This window comes from Rhinolophus sinicus, chromosome 17, assembly GCF_057876585.1.
Source record: "Rhinolophus sinicus isolate RSI-liver-muscle chromosome 17, RSI-T2T, whole genome shotgun sequence".
Lineage (NCBI taxonomy): Eukaryota > Metazoa > Chordata > Mammalia > Chiroptera > Rhinolophidae > Rhinolophus > Rhinolophus sinicus.
In genome coordinates this window covers 351,987-379,937 of record NC_142517.1, presented here as the reverse complement: position 1 = coordinate 379,937, position 27,951 = coordinate 351,987, and the positions used below count along the sequence as shown (strand labels likewise).

General features: G+C 53.8%; 3 protein-coding genes and 1 long non-coding RNA gene across 11 annotated transcripts in view; 2 read left to right on the top strand and 2 right to left on the bottom strand.

The window, feature by feature from the left end:
• The window catches only part of MCM3AP (minichromosome maintenance complex component 3 associated protein), a 41,141-nt gene extending 34,424 nt beyond the window's left edge, over positions 1–6,717 (bottom strand). The window contains exons 1-5 of one of the 6 annotated variants that reach the window (XM_088794260.1): positions 6,368–6,717; positions 4,575–5,933; positions 4,111–4,334; positions 1,155–1,233; positions 765–909 (exon numbers count right to left, since the gene is read on the bottom strand). In XM_088794260.1, coding sequence (XP_088650386.1) covers positions 765–909; positions 1,155–1,233; positions 4,111–4,334; positions 4,575–5,793 — 1,667 coding nt within the window. In that variant the 5' untranslated portion in view covers positions 5,794–5,933; positions 6,368–6,717. The remainder of the gene's footprint in view (positions 1–764; positions 910–1,154; positions 1,234–4,110; positions 4,335–4,574; positions 5,934–6,367) is intronic. The other 5 variants (XM_074320557.2, XM_074320709.2, XM_074320608.2 and 2 more) reach the window with 5 other exon arrangements.
• Positions 6,718–6,721: 4 nt separating this feature from the next.
• YBEY (ybeY metalloendoribonuclease) lies at positions 6,722–11,039 on the top strand. Of its 2 annotated transcripts, none has more exons than XM_019717064.3 (5): positions 6,722–6,871; positions 7,211–7,512; positions 8,431–8,559; positions 9,721–9,789; positions 10,763–11,039. In XM_019717064.3, exons 2-5 carry the CDS (start codon positions 7,303–7,305, stop codon positions 10,847–10,849), a joined length of 495 nt encoding a protein of 164 aa, XP_019572623.1. In that variant the 5' UTR covers positions 6,722–6,871; positions 7,211–7,302; the 3' UTR covers positions 10,850–11,039. The 2 variants fall into 2 exon arrangements, with proteins under 2 accessions (XP_019572623.1, XP_088650388.1); XM_088794262.1 differs by lacking the exon at positions 6,722–6,871 and adding an exon at positions 7,002–7,148 and having other exon boundaries at positions 7,274–7,512.
• Positions 11,040–13,878: 2,839 nt separating this feature from the next.
• Positions 13,879–26,583, bottom strand: C17H21orf58 (chromosome 17 C21orf58 homolog). Of its 2 annotated transcripts, XM_074320922.2 has the most exons (8): positions 26,301–26,577; positions 25,413–25,473; positions 25,041–25,126; positions 24,412–24,570; positions 22,122–22,233; positions 15,796–15,906; positions 15,118–15,337; positions 13,879–14,798 (listed from the first exon to the last, which is right to left on the bottom strand). In XM_074320922.2, the coding sequence occupies exons 1-8, from the start codon at positions 26,358–26,360 to the stop codon at positions 14,753–14,755; spliced, it is 855 nt and encodes a 284-aa protein (XP_074177023.2). In that variant the 5' UTR covers positions 26,361–26,577; the 3' UTR covers positions 13,879–14,752. The 2 variants fall into 2 exon arrangements, with proteins under 2 accessions (XP_074177023.2, XP_088650387.1); XM_088794261.1 differs by having other exon boundaries at positions 13,879–15,906; positions 26,301–26,583.
• Positions 15,772–21,901, top strand: LOC148754720 (uncharacterized). The gene is made up of 2 exons (XR_016019766.1): positions 15,772–19,495; positions 19,999–21,901. It is a non-coding gene; the product is annotated as an uncharacterized LOC148754720 (long non-coding RNA).
• Positions 26,584–27,951: the final 1,368 nt, after the last annotated feature.

Below are 27,951 nucleotides of genomic sequence, written 5' to 3'. Positions count from 1 at the left end.
GAGAAAACATGCCCACGTTTTCCTAGGGAACTTCACTTCAGGAGGAGGATGGTCTAAACGGGCGTCTGTTCTCTCTCAAGTCCCCATTTTCTAGCTGGCTTTAGCATTCTGGGAACTCGAATGTTGAAGGAGACAGAAGACAGGTTGAGAAAGAAAGAAAAGCAAAAGCACATCTGTTCACTGCCCAACAGAGAGTGAGGAAACGCTCCGCAGGTGGGCCGAGCCCGTGAAGGACCTGAATGCAGGCCTGTGGCAGGACGCAGGCCGTTTGATCAGAAGGGACAGACTCCCACAGGCAGGTGGGGAGCTGCGGGAAGCACACCGGCCCCCGCTGTGACGGTCTCACCAAGAGGAGCTGACCTATCAGATGTCATGCAGAAACTGCTGGAGTGGCTGTTAGGTGGACGTGGTTATCACTGCCAGCTACAAGTTCTAAAGGAACAAGTGACCGCTTCTACCTTATGGCAGTGAGAACCATGTGACAGCAACTGCATGGCATGTGTGACCCAGGAAGAGACTGAGGAGCCCAGGGCCTCTTCACAGCCCTGGTAGGTGGCTCTCACTGTCACCCGTGTCCCCTCCCAGTCCTTTCCTCACCTGTTTTCCTCTCCTCCACCATTCCCGTCAGCCCTTAGCCCCTACTCAGGTGTCAGCCTGTCACCCCTCTTCCCTTTCAAGCTCTGGCCTGACTGCTGTGAAGGCCCTCGTGTTCACTGACTTGAGAGATCAAAGGACAAACATGCAGTGAGGAAGGCCCCACGCACCTTTTGGTCATGAGGCTGCCGGCTGCAGCCCTCCCCAGCGGCTTGCCAAGAGGGGAGTGCTGAAAGGGCGTGTCCTCCGTGCCCTGGCCAGCATCACCCTCGCCTGGTTTCTTCTCCTTGAGGGTAAAGGGTTTCTTGTTGGGACCTGAGAATGCAAGAGTCAGAACAGAATTTGTGATGTCACATGTCAATCAACACTGGATTTCTTTACCTTCTTTTTGAGAAAGTAAAATTCTTATAATTGCTACAGAGGTCATAAAGGTGCCCAAGGAAGCAGAGACATAGCATCCACACAGAGCCCCCGCGGCCTAGGGAAGGGCTCCCACTCAAAGCTCAAGGTGCCTTGCACACAAAGCATCAGAGACTGTGAAAGAGCAACTGGAAACTCACTTATTTTCTTCTTGTGCCAAAAGATAGCCACGTCCTCGTGCAAACCTTTTCCCTTCTTCCGAGCTAGGGCTGCAGACGCCTGGGGAAAAGTCCACAATACCACGTGTGAGGGTGAGCGGAGACCACAGCAGCCACACATGCTGCTATGGGACATCGGCGGCCTCCAGGCTCAGCGGCCACCATCCTCGCCTCCCTACCTGTCTCACATCTGGCATCTGCTCTTCTCCATTTTGAAATGACTTTACTGTGACACAACCCATAAGCTTGGCCTCATGGCATTTGGTGAAATAATTCTCATCATCTGGCAGCATACAGCAATGGAAAGATACAGCCACGTCACACACACAAAAGGAAGCTGCAGAATAATACCCACAAGATACAATTTATCACAAAACCAAGTGTGAAAAACGTCTAGAAATACACACACCACACTAGGTGACCATGTTTGCTCCTAGGTAATGACAGATGGGGGTGACCAGGGGACCTCAGTGTTGTATCAATGTGCTTACGTGTCACGTTGTATATTTATTATGTAAATACTTTTTAGGGTTCAACCGGGTTAAGCACATTGCAATAGCCAAACAGTAACTTTAAAAAAAAATGAGGACTACCACATGACCCAACAATTCCACTCCTTGTTAATAAACGCAGCAGAACTGAAAGCAGGGCCTTGAGAGAGATTTGCATACCACGTCACGGCAGCATTATTCACAGTAATCAAAAGGTGGAAGTGAATAAACAAAACGGGGTCCATCCACACAGTGGAATAGTATTCAGCCATAAAAAGGAGTGAAGTATACCACAAAGCTTGAAAACATTATGCTAATTGGAAAAAGCCAGATGAACAAAAGGACACATACTGTATGATTCCACTTATATGAACTATCCAGAGGAGGCAGATTCATAGACAGGAAGTACTTTAGAGGTCACCAGGGGCGTGGTGGTAGGGAGTTACCACTTAATGACTAACGAGTGTTTGGGATGATGAAAAAGCCTGGAAATAGAAAACAGTGATGGCTGCACAACATGGTGACTGTAATTAATGCTACTGAAATCAAAATGAATCAACAGGAAGGAATAATTAGCAAAAAACCAAAAACTGCACATATTTGGCACAGAACTTCCACTCTCAGGAATTTAAACACAGGATCTACACTAATCAGAAACATATGCACAAAAATGGCCACAGGGAGAACACTGGCCAAGTCAGTAAGGCCACAGGATCGCACGCCCTTCTCATCTAGGCGACCGACTTCAGAGAACACTAGTTACCAGCAGCCTGTGCAGCGTGATCCCACCTGTGCAAAGACAGCATGCCTGCACACCTGCAAAGGCAGTAACCAAAATACTCACAGTTGCAACCGTGGTGGAGAGAATTATGGGTGATTCCGTGCCCCTCCCATAGTATACTGACAGGCAACACTTCTATCATTTAACAAAGGTATGAAAACATGCTTTCTACTTCATAAATTCCTACAGAACTTAGTTTTTCCCACAAGAACATTTAGGAAAAATCATAAAGACATAGTCATATAATGTGAGCAGTGCACGTATGCAGACGCTCTACAACTAATGTGCCTGGCACACGTGTGCTGCTTCTACACAAACTTCAAGTCAGGGTATGAATCAGCCAGTACCAGCAGTTACCTCAAAAGAATGGGATGGCAAGCACAGTGCACCTTTTCTGTATTGTTGGAATGTTTGCAGCGATCGCATATTACAACCAAATAAAATCAAACACAAAATAAGAAAACTCAAGTTTGGAAAAGTGCTGTGTGGTTACAGGGCCACTGCTGTGCGCTTCAGAGCAGTCTGACTTCGTGGGGCTCACTCAGCACTGTGCTCAGTAGGGGCTGCTTCTCAGTGATGATTTCAGTTATGAAATAAATAGTGCTAGCCTAGCCTCTCTAAGCTAAGAATAAAATAATAGTACTTCCCTACATTCTAACAAGCAAGCGACAGATGAAAAAAATAGGTTTTAAAGTTACAAAGTTCACTCAGGAGTAGAGTTTCTAGGCAGGAATTTCCCGCCTGTTCTCAGGAATTTTTTTTGCTTTCCCGTTCCCAAATCCCAAGACATAAACTGTTTTCTGTTCTCCATGATGAATCGTTTCCACAAAGTGATGGCCGATACTAGCAACCACCTGGGTTCAAGGAGCCAATTTTCCTGATTTCCCAACCAACTTTTCTCGGGATTTGGGAATGGAAAAAGCAAGAAAAATTCCCAAGGGGACGGCCCGGTGGCTCAGGCAGTTAGAGCTCCAGGCTCCTAACTCCGAAGGCTGCCAGTTCGATTCCCACATGGGCCAGTGGGCTCTCAACCACAAGGTTGCCAGTTCGATTCCTCGAGTCCCGCAAGGGATGGTGGCGACCCCTGCCACTAAGATTGAACACGGCACCTTTAGCTGAGCTGCCACTGAGCTCCCGGATGGCTCAGTTGGTTGGAGCGCGTCCTCTCAACCACAAGGTTGCCGGTTCGACTCCCGCAAGGGATGATGGGCTGCGTCCCCTGCAACTAGCAACGGCAACTGGACCTGGAGCTGAGCTGCACCCTCCACAACTAAGACTGAAAGGACAACAACTTGAAGCTGAACAGCACCCTCCACAACTAAGATTGAAAGGACAACAACTTGACTTGGAGGGAAGTCCCGGAAGTCCACTCTGTTCCCCAATAAAGTCCTGTTTCCCTTCCCCAATAAAATCTTTTAAAAAAAAAGAAAAAGAAAAATTCCCAAGAACGGGCGGGAATTCCCGCCCAGAAACCCTAGCGATAAATAGGAAAAATGTCTAAGAGATACATTGTGAGTAGTACATTTATTTCCCATTGTGGGTATTACTAGGTTCAAGGAGCCGATTTTCCTGATTTCCCGACCAACTTTTCTCAGGATTCAGGAACAGGAAAGCAAAATAAATTCGCGAGAATTCCCGCCTGGAAATCCTACTCGGGAGTACTCACATGATCAAAAAAGTACACCACAGCAAGCTTTTTGTTGCGTCTTATATAGATGCGCTGCACTTTAGCGATTTTGCCGAAGTGGTTCTCCAGAGTAGCTCTGTTGTTGAGATAGTCGGGAATGTTCTTGCACTGGATCGCCGTGATTTCAGCAGGAGGGAAGCCCCCAAGACTGTCTGTGCTCTCACTTCTTTTACTCTGACGCCCAGGAATTCCTCTTAGAAAATCTAGGGGATCAGAAGACAGGCACAGAACCACATTAGACCTAACGTTTTCAAACAGGAGGGACCAACTATGCAAGAACAAAGGAAGAGCATGGACGTGAGACTCACTCCGAGACCCTGTGGTATATTAATATCCCCAATGCTCATAGTGAACTTACCGGAAAAAGCAAGCTCACACCCAGGGGAATTTACTAAGAACTGGCCAGCAGGATTTACTGTATGTTGTACATGTTCAGAGCTCACCTTCTTTTTTATCTCTACTTTCAGTTTCTTCCTCTTTATTCACAACTGGAAGCCGGGAAGGTGTCAGAACAGACTGACTCCCTCCTGGGATGGCCATGTGGTCATTTTCCCCCGACTCGGCACAGCCGATTTCCTTTCTAGATTCCTTGTTGCCCAGACGACCAACTTCTTTATTGCTTTTAAACACATCCTGTATTGTCCGCCCAAACAGGGTGCCTCCCCGGGGTCGATTCAGACGGACAGGCCGTTTATCGGGAGGATGATCACCCCGCGACAGAGGGTCCGAGTCTTCGGCAGCATCGTGGCCGTGTCTCCTCGGGGAGCGGTCCTGGTCCTCCTTTCTTTTCAGTCCTTTCATGAGGCTGGGCACCGGCTCCACCGGGGAAACTGCTTCCTCACAGCCTTGTCGGATACCCGTTTTGCTAACTGGGAACGGTTCCCCCAGAGATCCTGAAGATATGGGGAAGCTAGTGAAGCTACTATTGAGACTTCCAAACAGTGATTTGGGGCCTCGCTTCTCTTCCTCCACATTTTGGTTTGACAGAGCAGAGGTGAAGGGCGATGATGAGTTACTGTCAACTGATTTTGAAAAGGTAAAATTTGAATTGGTAGCTGAACCACTTGTCACCTGAGTAAAAGGAAATGGGGCCAGTCCCCCAGGTCCACTACTAATGGGGTGGGAAAATGTGAAAAATCCAGAAGTAATTTGGCTCTGAGTTTTCTCCGGCTCAGATTCAGCCCCCAGTATTGGTCTGAACACTGAATTTTCCAGAGGTTTAAAGCTGAATTCTGATTTCCCAAAACCAGAGCTTGCGACTTCTCCAGTTTCTGGTCCAAAAGCAGACGTACCTGGGAAAGCCCCAAGGTTGGGTGACTTAAAACTAAATCCTGAGGTTCCAGGCGCACATGAACTTGAAGGTCCAGGGGCAGCTATAAAGGCCGGAGTGTGTTCAAGCCCAGAAAAGAGTCCAACGTTTGAGGTGTGGGAGAATCCTAATGTTTGTGCTGAAGGAGAATGACCTACTCCAGAAGCTGCTGGAAAGCTGGGTACCTGTGAAAATCCTGAGCTTTTCCCAGGTAATGTGTTGTTTTGTCCAAAAAGAGAAGGCTGACCAAATCGAAATGGCGGCTTAGTTGGAAATGGCCCTATGGAACTATTACTGGAAGATGGTGGGAAAGCACCAGGCTGCTGCCCGCCGAAAGGGTTAGTTGGGTTCATCTTCTGATCCAGTTATGCGAAAGTAATAAGTACTCCAGGTACAAAGCAGTCCTCTTCCTTAAACAGTCTGTTGAACTAGGGACTTCCCTTCATTTGCACATAAGCTGAAACACAAAAATTCACATCACCAGAGCTATGTCCTGTTGGAAGACCAAAAAAAAGAATTTTTAATCACATGTCACACTAAATCACTTAAAAGGCACACAAAGCAAAGGACCGAATAGTATTTTCTGAGAGCCAGTGGTTTTTTTGTTTGTTTGTGGTGGGGGTTTTTTTGGAGTGTGGGGTAGAGGGTGGTACAAATAAATTATTGTTACCGAGCTTTAAAGTGTCACTAAAAACAAATCATTTTACTAAATTCGTAAATTCACGAAAAACTCCAAATGTTAATTTAATAAATGAATACCGTTACGCTCTTCAAGTTTCTCTTGACCTGCCAATCTCCATAGCCAGAAGGTTACATTGTAACACTATCAAACATCAGTGTTGCAGTGTTGCCACCCATCGAATTTTTCTCAGAGTTTCCAGAGCACTAACTACTATTTCCAAACACAGAAATAAAACCTTCCTATACCTGGGCGACTGTCCGAAGGAAGTGGCTTGAAGGTCCAGGGTACTCACGCGGAGAGGCCGGGGTAGGGCGAGGAGCGGAAGCTGCACGACCCCAAATCTGCCGCGGTGCCGTAGGTCCGCGCACAGGCCGCGTCCTGGGCCTGGCGCCCGCCGTCCCGCCCCTTTAGCGACGCGCGCGCGGCGGTACCGGAGAGCCGCACGAGGGGAAGGGGAGGCCGCCACCCGGCTCGGGCCCCACGCCGCACCCACTGTCCGGCTCTGGGACGCCGCCACCTCCCGGCTCGCGGCGCCCTGCTGGAAGAGCAGACACTGACCGCGAACGTCGGAGCAAGAGCTTCCTTAAGCGCCGCGGACAGAAAAAGTCGCGGACCAACTTCCGGTCCTTCCAGCGCAGCCCGGCCCCGCCCGCTCCCAGCCGCGCTGGGGTTCCGCTCTCCGACCGGGCGGCGGCAGTGGGGTTTCCGGTGCGCGGAGTCCCGGCCCTGGTCCGCGGGTTTCGGCCCCGGTACGTGCGCAGGCGGCTTCCTCCCCCCGAACTGCAGGAGCCTGCGCTCCCGGGGCCCCGGCCTCCGCTCAGCGGTTCCTGGGAAGCCCCGAACCAGGCCGGACGCGCCCCGCCCCCACCCCACGCCCCCGCCTCACCTACCCCACCCCCATGCACCCGCCCTCGCTTGTAATGGCCGCTTTGCCTCCGCCAGCCTGTTTCCTAAAGCTGCTGTTATCCGCTCTGGACGCCTGACTAGGGCTTCCTTTTATATCGTCCTTATCGTAAAATGTAAACTGTAAGTTTTCCAGTGAAAGTGCACCACATAAGATGATTGTGTATGTATGTGTGTTTTTGCAGGACTCGCCATCACTTTCCACGCTGACTGGTCTTTTCCAACGCGCACCGCCGGCTCCTTTGCAGGCACCGGACACGCCGCGGGTGCTGCCGCCATGAGCCTGGGGATCCGGAACCTGCAGCGCGCAGTCCCGCTCCGCAGGGCGCCGCTCCGCCGCCAGGTGGAGCTGCTGAGGCGCATCCTAGGGGTCGGCGAGTTCGACCTGGGGCTCGTCTGCGTGGACAACGGGCGCATGCAGCGCATTAACCGGGTCTACAGAGGGAGGAACGTCCCGACCGATGTGCTTTCTTTCCCGTTTCATGAGGTAAAACGTATTTCCCTCCGCACCTCGTCTCGCCTACTGTCCAGTGTAAATTTCCTATATTGATTATACACACGGTTTTTGGGTTTTATTTTGAAAACTTTCAAATACACACAAGTAGAGTTCATCCCAGGGATTGGCCGAGGCCCATCACTGGAGGAATGGGGAATATCGGTGAATCAGAAGGGCAGGGCCTCTGCAGTTGTGAACGTGAATCAATAGGAAATAGCCAATAATGAATAGGTAGGTATGGTGAGAAATTCAATCAACACTGAGCGAAGGTGCAGGCCTGGGTAATGTTTTAACAAGCATGTGACGGCCGTCAGGTTACTGTCTCCGTCATGTGAACGCCTCTGCAGGCGGTACAAACGGAAGCGACCCTTTTGGAAAGCAGCTTGGTGACAAGCACCTAAGACATGTGTCCTTGAATCCACGAGTGTCACACCTACGAAGCTCAACCAACAGAAGGAACCGATGACATGTTAAATGTGTAATATTAAAATGTCCACTTACATTTTCCCTAAGAGGAAGGAAAACTATTAACACCCTACATAAATATGTCACCATAGGTGACTGACTTAATGTGAACAGAACTCATTTGAACTCACTTGTCTTTATGGTCTTTAAGTACGAAAATGTGAACGGCTGTTTGGGACAAAACACCACGTGGAAAGAACAGAAATACAAAATTGTATAAACGTGGTAATATAACTCCTAGAAGGATCTGTGTGACTATGTATTGGGAAGGATGAAAGAAGTGGTGGAAAGTAACTCATTTGACGAGGTGGAAACATGTTAAGTGACTCGTGTGACTGGCTCAGCGCCCCTGCCCCATAGGAGTAGTGAGAGGATGAATCTGTAGGCCTGTCGTCATTGATTCCTGAGGTCCTGTTCTCCGAGTCTGTATTTCTTCTTTTGCAGAATCTGAAAGCAGGCGAAATTCCTCAGCCAGATTTTGCAGAGGACTATAATCTAGGGGACATTTTCCTAGGAGTGGAGTATATCTTCCAGCACTGCAAAGAAAATGAAAATTACTATGACGTCCTGACTGTAAGTGGGAATGCTGAAGTGACAGATCCTGGCCAACACAATAAAAGCCCTGCCCTTCATCCAGGCCACGAGAACAGGATGATGATGTGCCACCTGCATCCACACTGTCACCCACCTACAGGACGAGGGTTATGGAGGGAGGCCCACAGGGAGAGAAGCCCGGGTGGGGGCTGCACGCCCTGTGGCAGTGTTGGGGGCCGGGAGGGCAGGGAGAGCTCGCTGCTGAGATGGAAGCTCCCAGAAAGGGCCTTGTGTTTAGTTTTCACCTCAAGCTCAGCAGCTGTGCACCTAACTCAGACTTGCTGAACAAGCTTCTTAGGAAACTGCCCGAGGTGGACAGGATTCTAGCGTCCAGGACCGTCCAGATCTGTCTCCTCAGCTTAACGTAAAAATGAAAAGCTGGCGGGGGTGGGGTGTCCTCAAAGAGATGTGTGTGATCGAGTCGTATTTTAACTTCCCCAGGGATTCAACTGAGGGGTCTTCCTTTGGCCCAATAACCACATCCTGAATTACGTTTGGGGGGTCCTGGTGCTTCTGTGTGACTTGAAGTAGAGTTTCCCAGCGAGACCCACTGTGAGGAGAAGGAGGCTGTCCTTCCTTCCTGAGTGACAGCAAACCCAGTGTAGGCAGAGCTGATCAGCTCAGTCCCGCTCTGGGACCTCTGGCCAGCAGCATGCACCCCGGGATCTGGGGGCAGTGTGGACATCTGCTCCCACTCCTCGTACCTCCTGAGGATTGTTACGAAACGGAGGGCCAGGCCACACCTCCTGGGGTCCTCACGCCCAGCACAGGGCCAGGCCAGGCCACTGTCCGCCCTGCTGGCCCCCAACTGCATGTAGGCCCTGCGAACAGGCCCCGTAACGTACCCTCCAGGTACCCCTTCCTCCATGGCTCCCCACCCTTCGGCCCCTCCCCGGGCCCTGAGAGCAGCTGTCTCCTCAGGAAATAACCACTGCCCCTCCCCTCCACCTTGGGAGGTCCCCATTTTCACACCCGTGACTTCACTGCCCACCCACACCCTCCCACAGCCCTGCCTGGGCCCAGAGGAGGGCTCCTAAGCCCCCACCAGGCGTGGGCTGGGCTCGCCCTGCCTCCATCCTCTCCTGGCTCATGGCTTGGTCATGACCAGCCCCTGAAGCCGCTTCTCAATTGTTCCAACAGGTGACAGCCACCCATGGGCTCTGTCATCTATTGGGCTTCACACACAGCACAGAGGCCGCGTGGCAGAAGGTAGGCACCGTCCCCCATGGCCATGGTTGCCCCACCTGCCCCTGACAGTCAATGCTGAAAACCAAAATGGAAAAAACAGTAAAATAGGGAATTTAACCAATGCCTGCTTTACAGAAGACTCACAATGTTTGTTTTAAACAGTGGACTCCCCAGATGCTGTTAACTGCATTAACTCACTGTTGAAAGGAGGCTCTGAGCAGAGACACTGAATTCTAAAAACTCTATGAAATTCTAATGGCTTAAAGTTTTAAAATCTTTACAAAAGAAATCGTGATGGTATTTATCAGTTGGGAACAGGACTTAAAGTGTGCAGGCGTCTGGTAGAGACCTGTTGTGTAAAGTCACGAGGCAGGTGGCTTCCTTGGAACGTGCCAACCTGTACCCACTCAGAGAGGTCCGCGTGGTGTATGGTGTGTGTGCCATGCTGTGTTTAATAACCTCACACGGTATTTGTAGTCACACGGTCGGGTTCTCTGAAAGGCATAAAGCCTTTTCATTAACAAGAGTCCCTGATGCACTTGTCCTGTCCCCGAACCGCCCTAGGCTGGGTCCACACCAGCCACACCCTAGCTCTGCCGCCCCACTTCCCCTCCTCCCCCTGCTCGCCCTTCCCACCACCTCTACACCCCAGACCAGGAGTCCTGCAGGGGCCCCAGCCCTCCGGGCCCAGACTGCCCTTCCCCCCAGGAGGGGGCCATCTGTACCCCTGGCATCCTTCTGGCTGGTTCTGCGACCCCAGGCAGGCTCTCCCCTTTCCTACCCGAGGCCACCACCTCAGCCCCAGCCCAAGCCCCGCCTGCCTCCACCGCTCACCCACCAGCAGCCTGTCTGCACCCCCTTGCACAAGTCCATGTCCCTGCCTGTCACCCTGTGTGAGGAGCCCCGAGGCCAAAGTTCCCGGGGCCACAGCCCTGAGCCGGGGAGGCCGGGCTGGCTGGGCATGTCCAGCGTGGTTTCCGTCCCTTCCTTTCAGATGTACCTGAAGGAGATGGAGGTTCTGGAGGAGCTGGGCAGGCACACCGGGGCCCGGCTCCAGCCCCTGAGCAGGGGCCTCTTCTGAGGGTCGCGGCCCAGGACACAGGGACGCCATGGGGGGAATCCGACGCCTCCCTTTGGGCTCCGCCAAACTGAGGGCCCTGCTGCTGACTGCCCAGGAGTTGACCCATTGCTTACAATACAAGTGAAATTTCCATTCACGTCAGACATGTTATTTCCAGTACTGTAAATAAAACAGTTCTAAACTCTTAAAATGGGGAGACGGAGCATCTCCCCTCCCCTCCCTGGAGTCCTGCCTTTGGTAATGAGGCCTTTCTGTCCCCCACCTCTGCAGCCACTCAGAAGGGTGAGGCACGTGGCTGGGGGGTGGGGGTACATATGGGCGGGAGCAGGTTGGGGGGGCCAGGCACTGAGCCCACAGGGGCCTGCACTACCCGGGCCTCCCTGGTAGCTGCGAAAGGCCAGCCTCTCAGATGCTCTTGGGTCCTAAAATCCGGGGATGCTACGATGCTGAGGATTTGCTTTCCCCACGAGTCAATTTTAGAGACATGAAAACGCATTTCCCACCGGATTTGTGTCCTGTCTCAACCTGGCTGTGGATCCCGGGCTCTTGGGGACAGGGACTTGGGCCTGTGGCCCTCCTGAGTCACCATTGGCTACACATGGCCTGCTTGGCAGCTAAGTTTGTTCTCAGTTTAAACTCAACGTAACGAGCCACAGAGCTCTTGGCTCCGAATCCTTTCTGCGACTGAAGGGGTCCTGAGACTTGGTGATCCTGTCACATCCGGGCACAGGCTGGGTGCTGGGGGGTCAGGGGTGGGAGGTCCAGCTTTACCAGATGACGCCCAGTATTTCTGGTCACTTGCGCCCCCACAGCCCGTAGCATGACCTCAGGGTCCAGACCCCGACTTGGGCACACCGACCCCTCCTCTTGGATGGGCGTCCATGCGTGCACCGCAGCCGTCCTGCATTTCTCCTGTCACCAGTGACGCTCTGCTGTGAGGTGACTGCTCAGGGCTGTGCCATTTTCCTATTGGTTTTTCCTGATTCAGAGATTTCTATGTATCTCTGAAAATACAGAATGTGGTCAAGTGTCCTTCTGACTTGATAGGAGAAAAGCCAGCCCACTGTCCAGCAGCAGCTGTGTCATCTGCCACCAGGCGTGGAGCTGTCTTGGCTCTATTTCATTCCACTGATCACTTGTGCCCCCAGGGCCCTGGTTCCAGAGCGGCCCACAGACCCGGTGTCTGCCCGGCGGGCCCCTCCTTCTCCAGGAGGCGCTTGGTCCCTGAGCCCCTTATGTCCTGCGTGTACGCACACCCAGCCCCCATAGATCCATGGCTGGCAGAGTGTGCTGAGGCTCCAGCCACCTGCGCGGTGCCTCTCGCTTCACGGGTCTTGGACTCTGCGTCACTGCCATCACGGCACAGGTGGGCACAGTGTAGGAGCCCCCAGAGCCCCCTCACCACGGGTCCGAGCGCTCAGCCATTCAGAGAAAACTACTCACAACAGGAGCTTATGCAGACCCCACAAGTTAAGGCCTCAGCCTCACCAGACCCCCCCACTTCTGACCAACTTTGCTACAATTTGGGTTCAGACGACCCCTCCTCCGGTTCAATAATTGGAATGGCTCACAGAACTCAGGCAAACCCTCGTACATGACCACAGACACGGATAACAGCCAGATGAAGGGTCCCTCGGGTGACGTGGGGGGGGAGGGGCCCAGGGTACAGGAACTCGTGCTCTTAGAGTCGGGTGCATCACCCACGCCCCCAGAAGCTTCACCAACCCCATCGCTTAGGGTCCCATCACCCAGGTACGATAGAGTCAGTCACTTCTAAGGTTGGGGGTGGGGTGAAGGCCCAGCCCTCTCATCCCTGGTTGGTTCCCCTGGCGACCAGCTCCATCCCGAAGCTCTCCAGGGGCCCAGGTCCCCTCATTAGAATAATGTCAGGTGTGGCTCTCGGGGGCTCCTCTCACCCCATCACCTGGGAATTAGAGGGTTCCGGGAGCTCTGTGCCAGGAACTAGGACGAAGACCAAATACATGTTTCTTACGTCACAATATCACGTCCTGCAAAGCCCCAACCACCACCTCAAGGCACCTGACCCATGACCTCTTCCCAGGCAAACCCATCCCGCTTCCAGGGCCTGCTCTGACCTCTTCAGCTTCCCCAGGCTGGCTTGAAAGGGACCAAGGGGGACCACGTCTGGGGTACCTTCGCCCGTGCCCCCCTCAGGTGTGGCCTGGCCCGCGGTGCCCCATCCTGGGCTCCACAGCATCCGACACTCCTGGGAGCAGGTACATGTTTCCTTCAACCCTGCTGACCCAGCAAGGCCATGTGTGAGCTAATAGAAAAAAATATATACTTCTATCCGTCTCTGCCCCTGGTTCCTGACACCGAGCTCCAAAACCCCATGGAACTTCCTGGATGACAGTCACCTAGTGAGGCGACTCTGGGGGACTCCTGGATGGAGGTGATTAGAAGCTGGGAACTCCCAGCCCCGCTCCCACCCTCCAGAGGGCAGAGGGGCTGGCGACGGAGGTAATGGTCCATCATGCCTACGAGAGGAAGCCTCCGTAACATCCCAACAGTACGGGGCTCGGGGAGCTTCCGGTGGGCGCACACCTAACTCCCTGGGACAGAAGCCCCTGTGCTCGGGAGCTTCCCAGGCGTCGGCAGTGTGTTTCTTCATCTGACTGGTCATCTGTGTCCTTCATCATGTCCTTTAATAGACTGGAAAATATCAGGGTGTCCCGAGCTCTGTGCGCTGTTCCAGTTAAGGGAACCGAGGAGGGCTCATGGGGACCTTTGGTCTATAGCCGGTGGGTCAGAAGCACAGGTGACCATGTGGACTTGTGATTGGCATCACAAGTGAGGGGGCGGGGCTGATTGTGGGACTGAGCCCTCACCTGTGGGACCTGCCGCGCTCAGGGGGTAGATGGTGTCAGGACTGGAGTGAGCTGTAGGAACCGGCAGGAGTTGGAGACCCACGTGTGGTTGTGGGGAGCAGCAGCCTCCCCACAAAGGAGGTGTCCTTGTGAGAGTGAAGGACATTCACGGGGAACAAACACACGAGGGAAGAGCTGGGATTTTCCTACACAGAAGGTGCACTGAGCTGAGTTTTAATAATGATGATAAATAAAGCCAAAGAGAAAAGCCAGATTAGAAAAAGTTAATGTGAAAATAAGAAATCAGGTCAGACCTTTGTTCATCGAGAGACGTGGCTCAGCCCACCGGTGGGCACGGACCTCCTGGTCAGCCCGGAGGGAGTCCGTGTGCAGTGAAAAGGCAGCTCCAAGGGCGCCCTGCTTCCTCTTACAAGCCTTCGGGAGAACCCGCGACCGTCCATGGATGCGAAGACAGGGCTCCTACTTGTACGGAACCAGATCAGTTGCCCCAAAGGGGCCATGAAAACAGTCGTGATACTTAAAAATGACACTTACATGAAGACTATTAAAACAGCAAGAGGACATAATTCCAAGAAGAAAACGTACCAAAGACAGTAAAGGTAACGTATTCATTTTGGTTCTTCCAAGAGAAGCAGAAGAGCAAATGGAACAGAGTCCGGTGGCCATGTGCAGCTTCTGCCGGTTCATCTCTGGAGCAGGACTTGGGCTGCATGTGGGTCCAGCCACACAGTAGCGCTTTCCTCACAGGACATCAGCTCACACTCTGCAGCTCGCTCCTTCTGCCCCTCAGCACGGCCACCCGGGTGGACAGCAGATCTCCCAGTTTTCAGTCTATTTGACGGGTTATGGTACTTTTCCCGTAGGAAGGTTTATATTCTTATGTGGCTAAATCTATGGGTCTTTCCTTCTGTGGCTCCAGGGCAACTTTCCTAAGGAAATCCCTGTTTCCTTAAGACCCTCCCGAGTCCGCCGCCGGGACGGCTGCCGGGCTTGCGCCTGGTTTTCCGGCCACTCCTCTGCTGGGAGGACAAGGACCGGCCGGCCATCGTGGGGCTCACACGCCCGGAACCTGAGCGGGCAGGACGTCGTCGGATGCCACCCTAAAGGAAAGGCAAGATGTCTGGGTGCTGTCACTGTTGGGTCTGGCTCCTGCTGCCAGGCTGGGTTGGGGCCCTCGCCCACCGTGCTTGTACTGGACACTCCCAGAGCCCCCCTGCTGGGCTGAACAAATGACCCAAGCAGCGGGCAGCTCCCCGGGAGGACGCCGTGGGGTCCTTTCCAGGTTCCCCGCTGCACCCTGCGGGCCTGACAGAGACCGGACGTCCACTGGCTTCTCGGCAGGGGTGGGAAGGGGCGACCCGGGCCTGGGGTCCTCCCGCAGCCCACAGCAAGCTGGCCTTGAGCCCCGCCAGGACCTACGCGCTCAGGGCAGCGGCTGGAGGGCCGGTCACGTGGCGCACGGTGGGCAGGAAGCTGGCGGCCGGCGGGAGGGCGGTGGCCGGGGCCACCGGGGACCACACGGAGTAAGGCGCGGGTGAGCCGGGCGCAGGGACGGCCTGCAGCGGGGCTGGGGGCGCGTAGTGGTGGTGGTGGTGGTGCACGGACGGCGGCTTCCGCTTCTCAGCTCGCGGGACGGCGGCGTGAGCCCGCTGCGGGAGATCGGCACACACAGCGGCCCATTTCAACGCGACGCGGCGCTGCGGCTCGCCTGCCCCTCCGCCGGGTTCCGGGCTTGGGGCGGGACGGGAGCCCGGAGTGGGCGGGGCCGGAGCCGGGGGCGGGCGGGGCCAGAGACCGGGGTGGGCGGAGCCGGAGGGGACGGGAGCGTTGGGAGAGCCTGGCCCAAGGTGGCAGGTTTCTGGGCCCCAGACTGCACGACCCCTTCCTCATCTGGGGGAACAGGGGAGCACTGGGAGGCTTCACAGCTCATCACAGACCCCCCCAGAGCCCAAACTGTGCTTTTCAGAGTTACACAGATGCACAGATTCCAGAAGAGAAGCCGCCCAGGTCCTGGGGTGTTGACTTGGGTGGCCTCCTTTGCCTGATGTCTGCTCCAGGCTGAGCCTACCTGCAGGGTGGGGTGCAGGGGTGTGGCCTGCGGTCCACGGGAGGGTGCCAGCGCCGATGGGGGCAGGGCTTGGAGCATCAGGCTTTGCATGATGACCTGGTGCATCTGTGCCGCCTGCAGCAGCAGCATCTCCACCATGTCTGAAAGGGGTGGGGCTGTCACTCACCGCCTGCTCGGCCTGGCGGGGCCTCACCTGAGAACAGAGCTTCCAGACAGCGTGTTGAAACAGATGTAGTGCATTACGATCCCCAGGGCCACCGGCTCAGGGGTCTGTGACCTCCCCAGATGTGAAACTTCCAGGTCAGAGGGTGTGTATGCTGTGAAGTGTGTGGACGGGCCCAGGCGCGCTCCCGGGCCCAGGTGCGCTCCCGGGCCCAGGTGGGCTCTGGACAATCACCTCCACTTCGCCTTCCTACTAGTAGATGCCTCAGGTCCACCTGGGCTGCATTGTGGCACCCGAAATGTGTGTCCACGTCCTACCCCCAAGCCCTCAGAACATGGCCTTATTTTGAAAAAGTTTTTTTGCAGGTATGATTAAGGGCCTGGCTTCTCCGGGTGGGCCCCCAATCCAAGGACAAGTGTCCTGATAAGAGAGAGGCGGAGGGACATGGAGACAGAAGGGGAGACACATAGAGGAGGCCATGTGATGACCAGGCAGACACTGGAGCAATGCAGCCACAAGCCCAGGACGCCTAGAACCACCCGGAGCCACTGCTGGAAGAGGCAGGAAGACCGTGCCCTGGAAGGAGTGCAGCCCCGCAACACCTTGATTTTGGACTTCTGGCTTGCAGACTGGCAGAGGAGATTTCTGCTGTTTCAAGCCACCTGGCTTGTGGTGCTTTGTATGGCAGCCCCAGGAAACTAAGACATTCACCAACTCTGGATACCATGACGTAAATTTTGTAGGTGTGAGAGGTAAACATGGGTCCTTTCCACAGCAACCAGGCCCTGGAAATTAGGCATTTCCTCCAGCCTCTTTCAGCCTCACCAAACGAAGGTGGGTCCCCTAGGAGCAGTCACACAAACAGGAGCCTGGAGGCCTAGGACCAGGGGCTCCAACAAGACATGACACGCCAGCAGACAGCCTCCCCACTCAACCACAATGCTTCCCTGGGTCCCCGGCCGGTCAGCCCATCTGCAGATGTTGGACTAGCCAGGCCTCCATAATAGCACGGGCCAGTTCCTTAAAACCCATCTTTCTTTCTGTGTACAACTCCTGTCGGTTCTTTTTCTCTGGAGAGCTCTGACTGACTGATTTTGCCACAGGGCTGGGGAGTTATGGGGATGGGGGCCCATAGCCAGACTCCTGCAGCACCACAGCTGTGGGGACGGCCCCACAAGACAAGAGTGGGGAGGCTGAGTCTGGCAGCCCACCTGGAGAGACCCTCGAGGACATGGGCCTGGGGCTGTCCCCACCACCGGCAGCTCTGAGGAGGATGCGTCTCCAGTCAGGCCCGCAGGACTCCCACTGACAGTCAGGTGTGAAAAGATGAAGACGACCAGAGGGCACGGAAATGGACCCACGCCATTCACTACTGCCTCATGACAAAGGGACACATCAGTACAGTGGGACAGAGTCTTCAGTAAATGGCACAGGGTCAAACTAATGTCCATGGCAAAAAAATAACATTGATCCGTAAGCCACAGCACACACAAATCTCCAGATGGATTGTAACTCTGAACGGGAAAGGTAAACAAAGCCATAGGAGAAGATACGACCTGGAGCAGGTAAGGACTTCTTAAACAGGACACCAGAGGCACCAGCCATAAGGAAAAGCCTGAAAACTGAGCTGTATTAAAATTCACTTCTGTTCATCCAAAGACACCGTGAAGTGGGAGAGGGCAGGCCACAGACGGGACTTGATATTTGCAATACATGGCTCATAAAGGGAGCCACTGTAGGATGTATAAAGAATTCCTAGAAATCAACGAGAGGCAGGCAGCCTGACGGACAAACGGGCAAGATACTTAAATGACACATCACAAAAGAGGATATTCAGATGGCCAATAAATATATGAAATGGTGAAATGCCAATCGAGACCAGAGCGAGCTACCATGGCATACCCACCAAGCTGGTGAAAATGGAAGAACACCCAGCGTTGGAGAAGTGCTGTGGGCACCTGAAATTCTCCCTTCCTTCCGTGGCGTGACAACGGGACATCTCATTCCTGGGCACGGGCCCCACGTGTGCGTCAGCTCTGCTGTACTAGCCCCCCCACTGGAAAGAACTGGAACCCCCAACCCCAAAAAGAATGGGCTCACAACCTGTGGGATCCCAATGTGATTGGATAGTGTGGTGGCTGAGTAGTGACCCCAGCGATGGCCACATCCTAACCCCCTGAACCTGTTACCGCGTTTTGTTACAGGGAAAAGGGGACCTTGCAGGTGTGATTAAGTCAAGAATCTTGGGATGGATGGAGGCAGCCCCCATCCTCATGGACGGATGGACCGACAAGCAAAACATGGTCCGTCCACGCAGTGGAATGTGACTCAGCCTTAAGAAAGAGGGCATTCTGACACCAGCTGCCACATGCAGGAACCCTGAGGACATTACACTGTGACAAGCCAGACAGAAGGACAAACACTATGAGTCCCCTCACACGAGGTCCCCGAGGAGTCAGATCCAGAGACAGGAAGTAGTGGTGCCAGTGCTGGGGGAGAGAGTGGGGGGTAGTGCTTAATGGGGACCAAGGTTCAGTTTGGGAAGATGGGAAGTTCTAAAGATCTGTCGCACATTTTTTTTTTAAAGATTTTATTGGGGGAAGGGGAACAGGACTTTATTGGGCAACAGTGTGTACTTCCAGGCCTTTTTTCCAAGTCAAGTTGTTGTCCTTTCAGTCTTAGTTGTGGAGGGCGCAGCTCAGCTACAGGTCCAGTTGCCGTTGTTAGTTGTAGGGGGCATAGCCCACCATCCCTTGCGGGACTCAAAGAATTGAACTGGCAACCTTGTAGTTAAGAGCCCACTGGCCCATGTGGGAATCGAACCGGCAGCCTTCGGAGTTAGGAGCATGGAGCTCTAACAGCCTGAGCCACTGAGCCGGCCCAGATCTGGGGCGCATTTGAATACAGTTATCACGGGGTGTCCGGATGGCTCAGTTGGTTAGGCGCGAGCTCTCAACAAGAAGGTTGCGGGTTCCACTCCAGGATGAGATGGTGGGCTGCGCCCCCTGCAACTAAAGATTGAAAATGGCGACTGGACTTGGAGCTGAGCTGCGCCCCCCACAACTAGATTGAAGGACAATGACTTGACTTGGAGCTGATGGGCCCTGGAGAAAGACACTGTTCCCCAATATTCCCCAATAAAAATTAAATTAAAAAAATGAATATAGTTATCACCACTCAGACATGGTCACGATGCTAAATTTTGTGTGTTTTTACCACAATATTTTAAGTTAATTAATTTTTAAAAGGGAATCTTGAGATGGGGAGATTATCCTGGATTATCTGGGTGGGCCCAGGGTAATCACAAGGGTCCTTCGGACCTGTCCAGAGGAAATAGGTATCGACCTAGATTTGAATATGCAGCAAAACTAGTGTTTAAGACCCAAGGGAAAGGGCGGCTGGATGACTCAGTTGGTTAGAGCACGATGCTCATAAACACCAAGGTTGCCGGTTCAATCCCCCATGGGCCAGTGACCTGCGCGTTTCACAACTAGATGGAAACAACTACTTGACTTGGAGCTGATGGGTCCTGGAAAAACACACTTAAATACATATATATTTAAAAGGTTTCTTTTTTTTTTTTTTTTTTTTTAAATTTAATTGGGGAAGGGGAACAGGACTTTATTGGGGAACAGTGTGTACTTCCAGGACTTTTTTCCAAGTCAAGTTGTTGTCCTTTCAATCTTAGTTGTGGAGGGTGCTGATCAGCTTCAATTTGTTGTCCTTTCAGTCTTAGTTGTGGAGGGCGCAGCTCAGCTCCAGGTCCAGTTACCATTCCTAGTTGCAGGGGGCACAGCCCACCATCCCTTGCGGGAGTTGAACCGGCAACCTTGTGGTTGAGAGGATGTGCTCCAACCAACTGAGCCATCCGGGAGCTCAGCGGCAGCTCAGCTCAAGGTGCCATGTTCAATCTTAGTTGCAGGGGGCGGAGCCCACCATCCTTTGCGGGACTCGAACCGGCAACCTTGTGGTTGAGAGCCCACTGGCCCATGTGGGAATCGAACTGGCAGCCTTCGGAGTTAGGAGCACGGAGCTCTAACCGCCTGAGTCACCGGGCCGGCCCTAAAAGGTTTCTTTTTAAAGTGGGGGGGGGGGAATGGAACATTTGCAAGAAAGTAAACAACACGGGAGATTCAGTAGCCTGTTATAAAGAAACTTATGAAAGATTTCAAGATGGTAGAAAACGATTCCAGAAGGATGGCCCAAGATACAGAACAGGGTGAGGTAAATTCTAACAATGTTTCCTGTGTGGAATGATATCATGTGTATTTCTGTGAAGTTGTTCTAACAGGCGGGACTGAAAGGGTAACAGTGACAAGTAGGTCAAGTGAGCAAGGAGCCACCGTGTCCCAAGTCCCCAGTTGGTGGGTGAGGAGGTGGCACAGGACACTGTGTTTGACTTTATAGCCAACGGCCCAACAGTCTCGAGTGCTGTCACAGTTCTTCTGAGAGTTCACACTTTTACATTCAAATATTTGACCAGTTGGATTCATTCTGGAATAAAGAGCACGAACTTGACTTTGCTTTTTCTAAATAGCTAGCTACATATGGAACATTCCATTTTTGCCAGTGATTTTTAAATGCCATGTTTTCTCTTTTAAGGTACGTGAGCCTTTGCACATACAAACACGTACAAGCACACATGTACACAAACACACATTAGCACATGCACGTGCACACATAAGCACACACATGTACACACAAACACATACGTGCATGTACATGCGCACAAAACACATGTAAGGACACGTACACATAAAAACACAAGCACAAACTTGCACATACATGCACACATGGACAGACAGGAGCATATCTACATGCACAAACACACAAGCACACGTGCACACACAAGCACATGTGTGTGCACACACTGTACACATAAACACATAAGCACATGCACACATATAAGCACATGTACACATACACACATGCACACACATATACAAGCGCACATGTACACAAAGACATAGGCATGCGTACATGCAAAAACACATAAGCACACATGTACACATACAAGCATGTGTGAATGCGCACACACATACAAGCACACATATGTACACATACACACACACACCCGGATTGCTCAGTTTGCCTCTGGAACCCAACAGATGTCACTAAAGTTCATCTGGAAAGACCAACAAGGGGTAACAGGGACACACTGGCAGGGCTGCCCTGTGAGAGTGCCGGCTCTGCCCCCGGCACCACCAGGCGTGAGCTGTGGGACCCGAACTGGCTCATGCTGCACTGACTCAACAAGTGAGCTGCAGTCACTGGGACACAACTGGTCAGACGACCCTACACACGGGTCTGTGTGTCCTTGGCGCCAGCACTGTCAGTCACTAGGGAAACGCCGATTGAAACGGCAGTGAGTGCCCACCGCCCCCATTAAATCGGCCAGCTGAGGACATGCAGGACTGGAGCCTCCGACTGGGGGGGTCACAGTGGTATAGGCTCTGTGGGAGCGGGGACATACTGCCTGCCGTTCAGCCGCTCCACTCCCGTATTCACCAGGAGAGATGCGGACACGTTGCAGGGAGACTCGGGCCTGAACGCCCACGGCAGCTTTGTGGGTGGTAACCAAAACCTGCAAACATCCCAAATGTCCGTCAACAGGCAGAAGGACACAGAAACTGGTTCGGCGGTGCCAAGGGACACAGCTGCGGTCATGCCTCTTAAAACCATCGCGCCGAGTGAACGTACAAAAGGGTTCATCCTGTGTGATTCCCTCCCTGCACATAAAAGTCTAGAAAATGCAAGCGCACACACAGTGACGAGCTGATCAGCAGTTGCCTGTTGGGGCAGAAAGGAGGGAGTGAAAAGGGCTGAGGGAGCTTTCGAGTTGGTGGTTTCTTCCCTCTCTTGATGTAGTAATGGCTCAGGGGTGTGCGCACATGTCAAAACTTATCAAATTGTACGTTTTAATATGTGCAAGTTACTCTATGCCATCCCAATAAAGCAAGTTTAAAAGTCAAGTATTCAAAAGTTATTTAAAAAGAAGAAGCAATTTAACCGAGGTTTTTGCAGAGCTAGTGACTGGAAGCCTTTCTCAAAGTTCAAGCTGTTTTCATGTTGGGGACACGTAACTTCAGTCGAGCAGCCAAAGCTGACCCTCAATAACCATCCCGCTTACAACTATTTTTCCTTGAGCACAGAATTTCATAAGCCCATACAGTATTAATATGGAACACTTACCTTCCTTAATACTTCCTGACCTTTGAGTGGGGAAGGCCTGGGCAGCGGGGAGCTGTGCAGTGAGTGGCTGCTGAGGTAGCTGCTGAATGATGGTGGTAGGAGGCTGGGGGACCTAGGAAGAGCCAGGTGGTTAGCTACCTGAATGTGTCCTTGTAGTATCTACAGCAGTCACCCACCCACCCATCCCTGCCCATCCCCCCATCTATCCATCCATCCATCCATCATTTACCCTTCCTTCCTTCCTTCCACCATTTATCCACCTACCCCAGCCCCATCCACACATCCATTTGTCTATCCATCCATCCAAGGGTAACTTTAAATGCTTAACCCTAGAGGTTGAATTGATGGCTGAATAGGTAACCATCACTTAGGAGAAGTATGTTATGGACTGAATGTTTGTGTAAGCCCCCCCCCCCCCCATCATCTGTTGAAGCGCTAACCTCCAATGTGACTGTATTTGGAGACAGGGCCTGTGAAGAGGTGACAAAGGTTAAATGAGGTCATAAGGGTGGGGTCCTGATCCAATAGGACCGGTGCCCTTATGAAGAGAGACAGCAGAGCTCTCTCTGTTATGTGATGACTGTGAGAAGCGGCATTGCAAGCCGGGAAGAGAATCCCCTCCAGGAACCAGATTGGCCGGCACCTTGATCTTGGATTTCCAGCCTCCAGAACTGTGAGACACACTTCTGTTGTTTAAGCCGCCCATCGTGGCACTTTGTTATGGTGCCTGAGCTGACGCATACGTGGTATTTTTCATGTCTCCCACATTTCCTGGCTTCAGCTGGCTACGCTAACCCTTGGCTTCATTCATCCTGCTTCATAGAGGCACCCAATGACCCCGTCATGAAAAGAACCTCTGGCTTCTCTCGAGTCAAAATAAAAGCTTGAGGATTCCCAGCATGCCCTGGGTGCTGAGCGGGCCCCAGGAACCCGTTTGCTGTCAATCCTCCTTCCCCTCCCCCTGCTGTTCAAGGCCTGACCCCCAGTCTTCCCTCTCAGTTCGCAGGCGGCACCACAGGCCGTGGGGGGCAAGCTTTCTCTGTGGAGGGCCAGACAGTGGCCATCTGGGCCCCAGGCAGCTGCTTGGCACAGACACATCAACTAAAGAGGCTGGTCCACTGAGACTATGGATGAACACTGAGGCTTCATTTCATATCGTTTTCGTGTGTCCAAACTATTATTCTTTTGATTTTTCCCCCCAAACACTTAAAATGTAGCAGCCTGCTTAGCTTGCCAGTTGTGCAAACACAGATGACTGGCCAGCTTTGGCCACAGCCATCGTTGCCCCCTGGCATGGACCAAGGAGGCCCTCTGGGCACTCTGCCTGTCCTTGCTGAGTCCAGCCTCTAGAAATCCAGTGACCAAGGGCCCTGTGTGCCCTCCTGGTGTCACTGGGCCTGAGGCTGAAACTCGCAAACATGGCCAGGCCCTGGTCAAGGACAGGAAGTGTGAACACGCTTGGGGCTGAGGGAGCCTCCTACACGGACAGCCCACACTCCCAGCTGGAAGGGGTTCCAGGTGAAGACCACAGGGCGTGGGCTGGGAGACAGCCTGGAGCAAAGGGGGCTCTGGGGCCCCGTGAGCATGGATCCCTGACACCACCCACCATGTGCTGCCAGAGTCCTCTCTCCAAGAACTAGTGTCCTCTGGGTCCCAGACCCAGCCTGCCGCCACCCTCAGTGTTCCTGGCCGGCCAGTGCAGAACCTTCTCAGCTCGGCCTGCCCACCTCATGGGCCCTGTCTTCTCCCCCGTCACACTGATCTCCCCAGGCCCCGCTGTGCCACAGCTGCGTCCCTCCTCTGGGCACCCAGCTGGCCTCTGATACAATCCCTTTCCCTCAAGAAAGCCACCGCCACTTGATACTGTTTGCAACCCAGATGATGAAAAAAGGTACAAGGTTCTCAAAACTGGAACCCTTTTACCTTTTTTCGTTAAGCTTCATTATGAAATTTTGAAAAAGAGTTGACACACATCTTCCCCCAATCCAGGGTCCTCCTGAGGCTGAATTTCCTAATACTACTCCTAGAGCAACCGTTAGGACCTGGGGCCAGACCCCAGCCTCCCATCTGTAAGGAGGGGAAGAGGCTGGCCCTCCCCAAAGCCCTGTCTCAGGGGCCTACAGGACTGGCAGATTGAGCCACCGAGGTCCCCTGAGGGCAGTAGATGCAGTAGCTGCACCCTGTTGGCTATGGGTCAACAACCCTCCTCAGACCACGGTCACAAAGCTGCTGACATCGCAGAGAAAGACCTGTTTGATGGTCTCTGTGGGCACTTGGGAGGGAGACCTACCTGGTGTTGGATGACCTGAAGCGGCAGCTCTGGGGCCGGTAGGGGCTGCGAGGTGGCGCCATAACTCCCTGGGGGCAGCTGTGGGGACAGCACTGGCCCGCGGGCTGCTGTGCTCGGCGCCCTCCAGGTACGAAGGAGCTTGTCCGCGAGGTGTTGTTCCTGCAAGGCAACCAGAGTGGCAGAGGGGCGTGGCGCCTCATGCGGGGCACAGTGACAATAACGCTGCTCTTGAAATTTACCAAACGCTGCGAAGTAGTTGCAGGTTCCAGCCACCTCAGAGTCTCCTTGGCTACAGAGTCGCGGACTCATCACAGGGTCGGTGGACCCAGCACGTGGCCCGGACTCATTCTGGGCCCCGCCCCGCCGCCTCCACTCCCAGTTCCGGTGGGAGGCGGGCTGTGCGCGGCATTCCACCCCTGCGTGTGCGTGGGAGCAGGGCTCTTGGTCCCGCACTGCTTGTCAGCCCAGCCCGCAGACAGTAAGCCACTGTGGGACCCAGGTGCCAGCCAAGGCTCGCTGCTCATGGACGCCAGTGACCCACCCACGGGTCCCAGAGAACCAGAAAGACCAGACACGGCCACCCCCACGCGCCTGAGCGCCGGCCAAGGCTTGCTGCACTGCGGGCCTACCCAGAGTCTCTGCAGAAGGTCCCTCCTGGTTCTCAGAGCGCTCTGCAGGGCAGTGTCCGGCGGGTCCTCGTGTCCTGGGGACAAACCTGGCACCAAAGTGCAGACGCGTCAGAACTCCAGCCTCACCTGCCCGGGATCTGGGGTGGCATGGGCCTCTATTTCCTCATCTACAAAATGGGGGTGATGGACCCAGTCCTGGTATTTTCAGACTAAAGGTGAGGATGCGCTCAACAGTCCCTGGGCTGTGCATGTGTAAAGATGAAAACCAAAGCTTTCAGCTCTGGATGGAGCAGCAAGACCAAGCGCAATTTGTGGTCACAGAACGAGGAGGGACCTGAGCAGAAGGGGGTTCCCCATGCAGCCGGCTCTTACCTGGCATGAGGTGGGGGTCCTCAGAATCCCCTTCCACATCCTCACGTTCCTGCTGCAGTTTCTGTGAGGAAATGACATTATGATGGGGACCTGGGCTCGGTCCCCAGGTGCAGGCTGGGTGTGAGCAGGGCATGGGCAGGCGTGGCACCTGCCCCATACTCCTGGAATAACCCAGAGGGTTCTGGAGGAACCAGCGCCCCAGATGGAGGGGACTGAGCAGGAAGAGCTGTGCGACAGCGGTGTGGGACAGACGGCAAGGGTCATCGTCCCCTCTCTGTGTGTGTCACTTCCATACAATGCACACGTTCCACTTTAAACTCCAAAGGCAGATGCTCTGATATATGTGGCCCCTCACACAGCTTTCTGAAGAGCAGGACTCAGCTGGCTCTGGGCTGGGCAGCCACTATCTGGGCCCGTCCGGGGTAACCCCTGCAGCCCCTCCAAGGTGGCCCATGGGCAACCAGACTGGGGGGAGGTGCAGGGCTGGAAGGATCATGCAGACCCCCAGAGAAGAGTGAATCAGAGTGAGGAACGTCCTCCAGGCCGCCAGCCCCAGGCCCAGCCTGAGGAATGTCAGTCTTGCATGGGTGGAGAGGGGGTTGTCTCTGTCTTCTCTAAAACACTGAAGGAAGCCCAGAAGCTCCTTGGGGGACCTTCATGGGGCCTTGGAAGTGCTTGGGCCTGTGGGTGCTTTCATGACTGCCTCCTGGCTGCAGAGACTGCCAGAAGAACCTACTTAGTTCTTTGTAAACACAGAAGAAAAAACAAGAAACCAGTCCTTCATCATGAGGCTAAAAACCACAGGAGAGCATTTGTTCAGACGCAGGAGCTCTTATAGGAACAATGTCTTGCCTTTTAAAGCTGCACCCCTCTACCTGGCTGTATTACCTTCTCCAAGAGTTTCAGGGTCAGTCGGGCCGTTTGATCTGCCACAGAGGAGTCCAGCATCCTGGGAAGCAGGAGAGTGGAGGCCGCAGGCCCCTTCCCACCCCGGTCGTCAATTATCTGCAAGAGAGCACCACTCAGCTATCCACAAGCAGCATGAGCCCTGGTGTCATTGAAGGATCTGACGCTGTGCTCAGTGTCCCTCCTGGAGACCCGCCTCTGCCAGGGAGCAGAGGGGCCCCACATCCCCTGGAAGGCAGTGTCCAGGGCCAACCCCTGCATTCCCTTGGCAGTTGGTTGCCAGGCACGCAGACAGGGAGGCCCCGGGTTGCTGGGTTTCCGCTGAGAGTCCTTCCCAGGCCCCGCCTGGTCCCCAAGCAGGGGTTACCTGCAAACACAGCCATCCCCAGGTGTGGCCAGGTGGGGCTTCCTCGGAGGGCAAAAATGGGCAGCAGCTGGGGTCCGGGGACAGAGCAGGGTCCTGGGCGGAGCATAGTTCCCACCCCACCATGCAGTGTCCCCACCCTCAGGACAGAGCCCAGAAGAGGGTGGTGTTGTGGGGAGGGGGCAATATATCCATTTCCCTCTCACGCAGGGGCCTGTGGGCTGCATCCATTGCCGCCTCCAGGAGGCCAGGGGCCCCTGGCCGCTCCCAGGCACCCTCCGAGCCAGACAGGAGCAGAGCTCAGACTCCAGGAGAACTGGGTGGGGACACCAACTCCCTGTAGATTTCAGGAACTTCCTGGTGGTAGGAGCCTGCCAGCCAGTGACCCACCCGGGGGCTTCCCAGGTGGGGCTCGATGTGCAGCCATCCCACGGACACCTAGCCGGCCCCTAGTGGGACACCAGCTCAGGGACCCCACCCCTCTGGGCGGGAAGTGAGTCCAGCGCTTGGACTGCCTGGCCAGGACCCCAGCCCAGACACCAGTAGGCATCCTCGTGGCTGCAGGGCAGGGGTACCTGGGGAGAGTGATCGCCTGTCCGCAGGTGCCAGCAGTACAGTGCACCCAGTAGGGGAGGCCTTTTGTAATGGTATTTTCAGGGACTCTAGCTGGGAGGTGGCCCATTGTTCGACGGGCTTTCCATTTCAACTTTACAAACTGGTCCAGAGCACTGATGAAGGGATGTATCACAGTTGAACTTGGCGTGATGGCCACAGTCCAGGGCTGGGGGAGGAGCAGGGCTTGGCAGCCTACAGCCCCCTCCTCATGCAGCTGACCCAGAAATTTCCATCAGATGGCCAAAGGTGGGATGAAACCCCTTAAGCTGTCCATACACCTCTGTATTTAGGTTTCATATGTAACATAACCCGAACATTCAAGCAGGAGTAAGCACAAAAACTAGTTAACTCAGCAACTCAAGGAAGCTAGGAGATGATCCCAGTGAGAATGAGTTAGACAGTTTTAAAAAACTTCATTTTTTAGAACAGTTTTAAATTCACAGAAAAATTGAGAAGATTTACGGAGTTCCCACAAATAGCTCCCTAGTTATTAACATCTTATATTAGGATGACCTATGAACCTATATTGATACATTTCATTAACTCAAGTCCATACTTCACGTTCTCATTTTTTTGCCTAACGTCCTTTTTCTGTCCCAGGATCCCATCCAGGACACCACATGACATTTAGTCATAGCTCCTTTGACTCCTCTT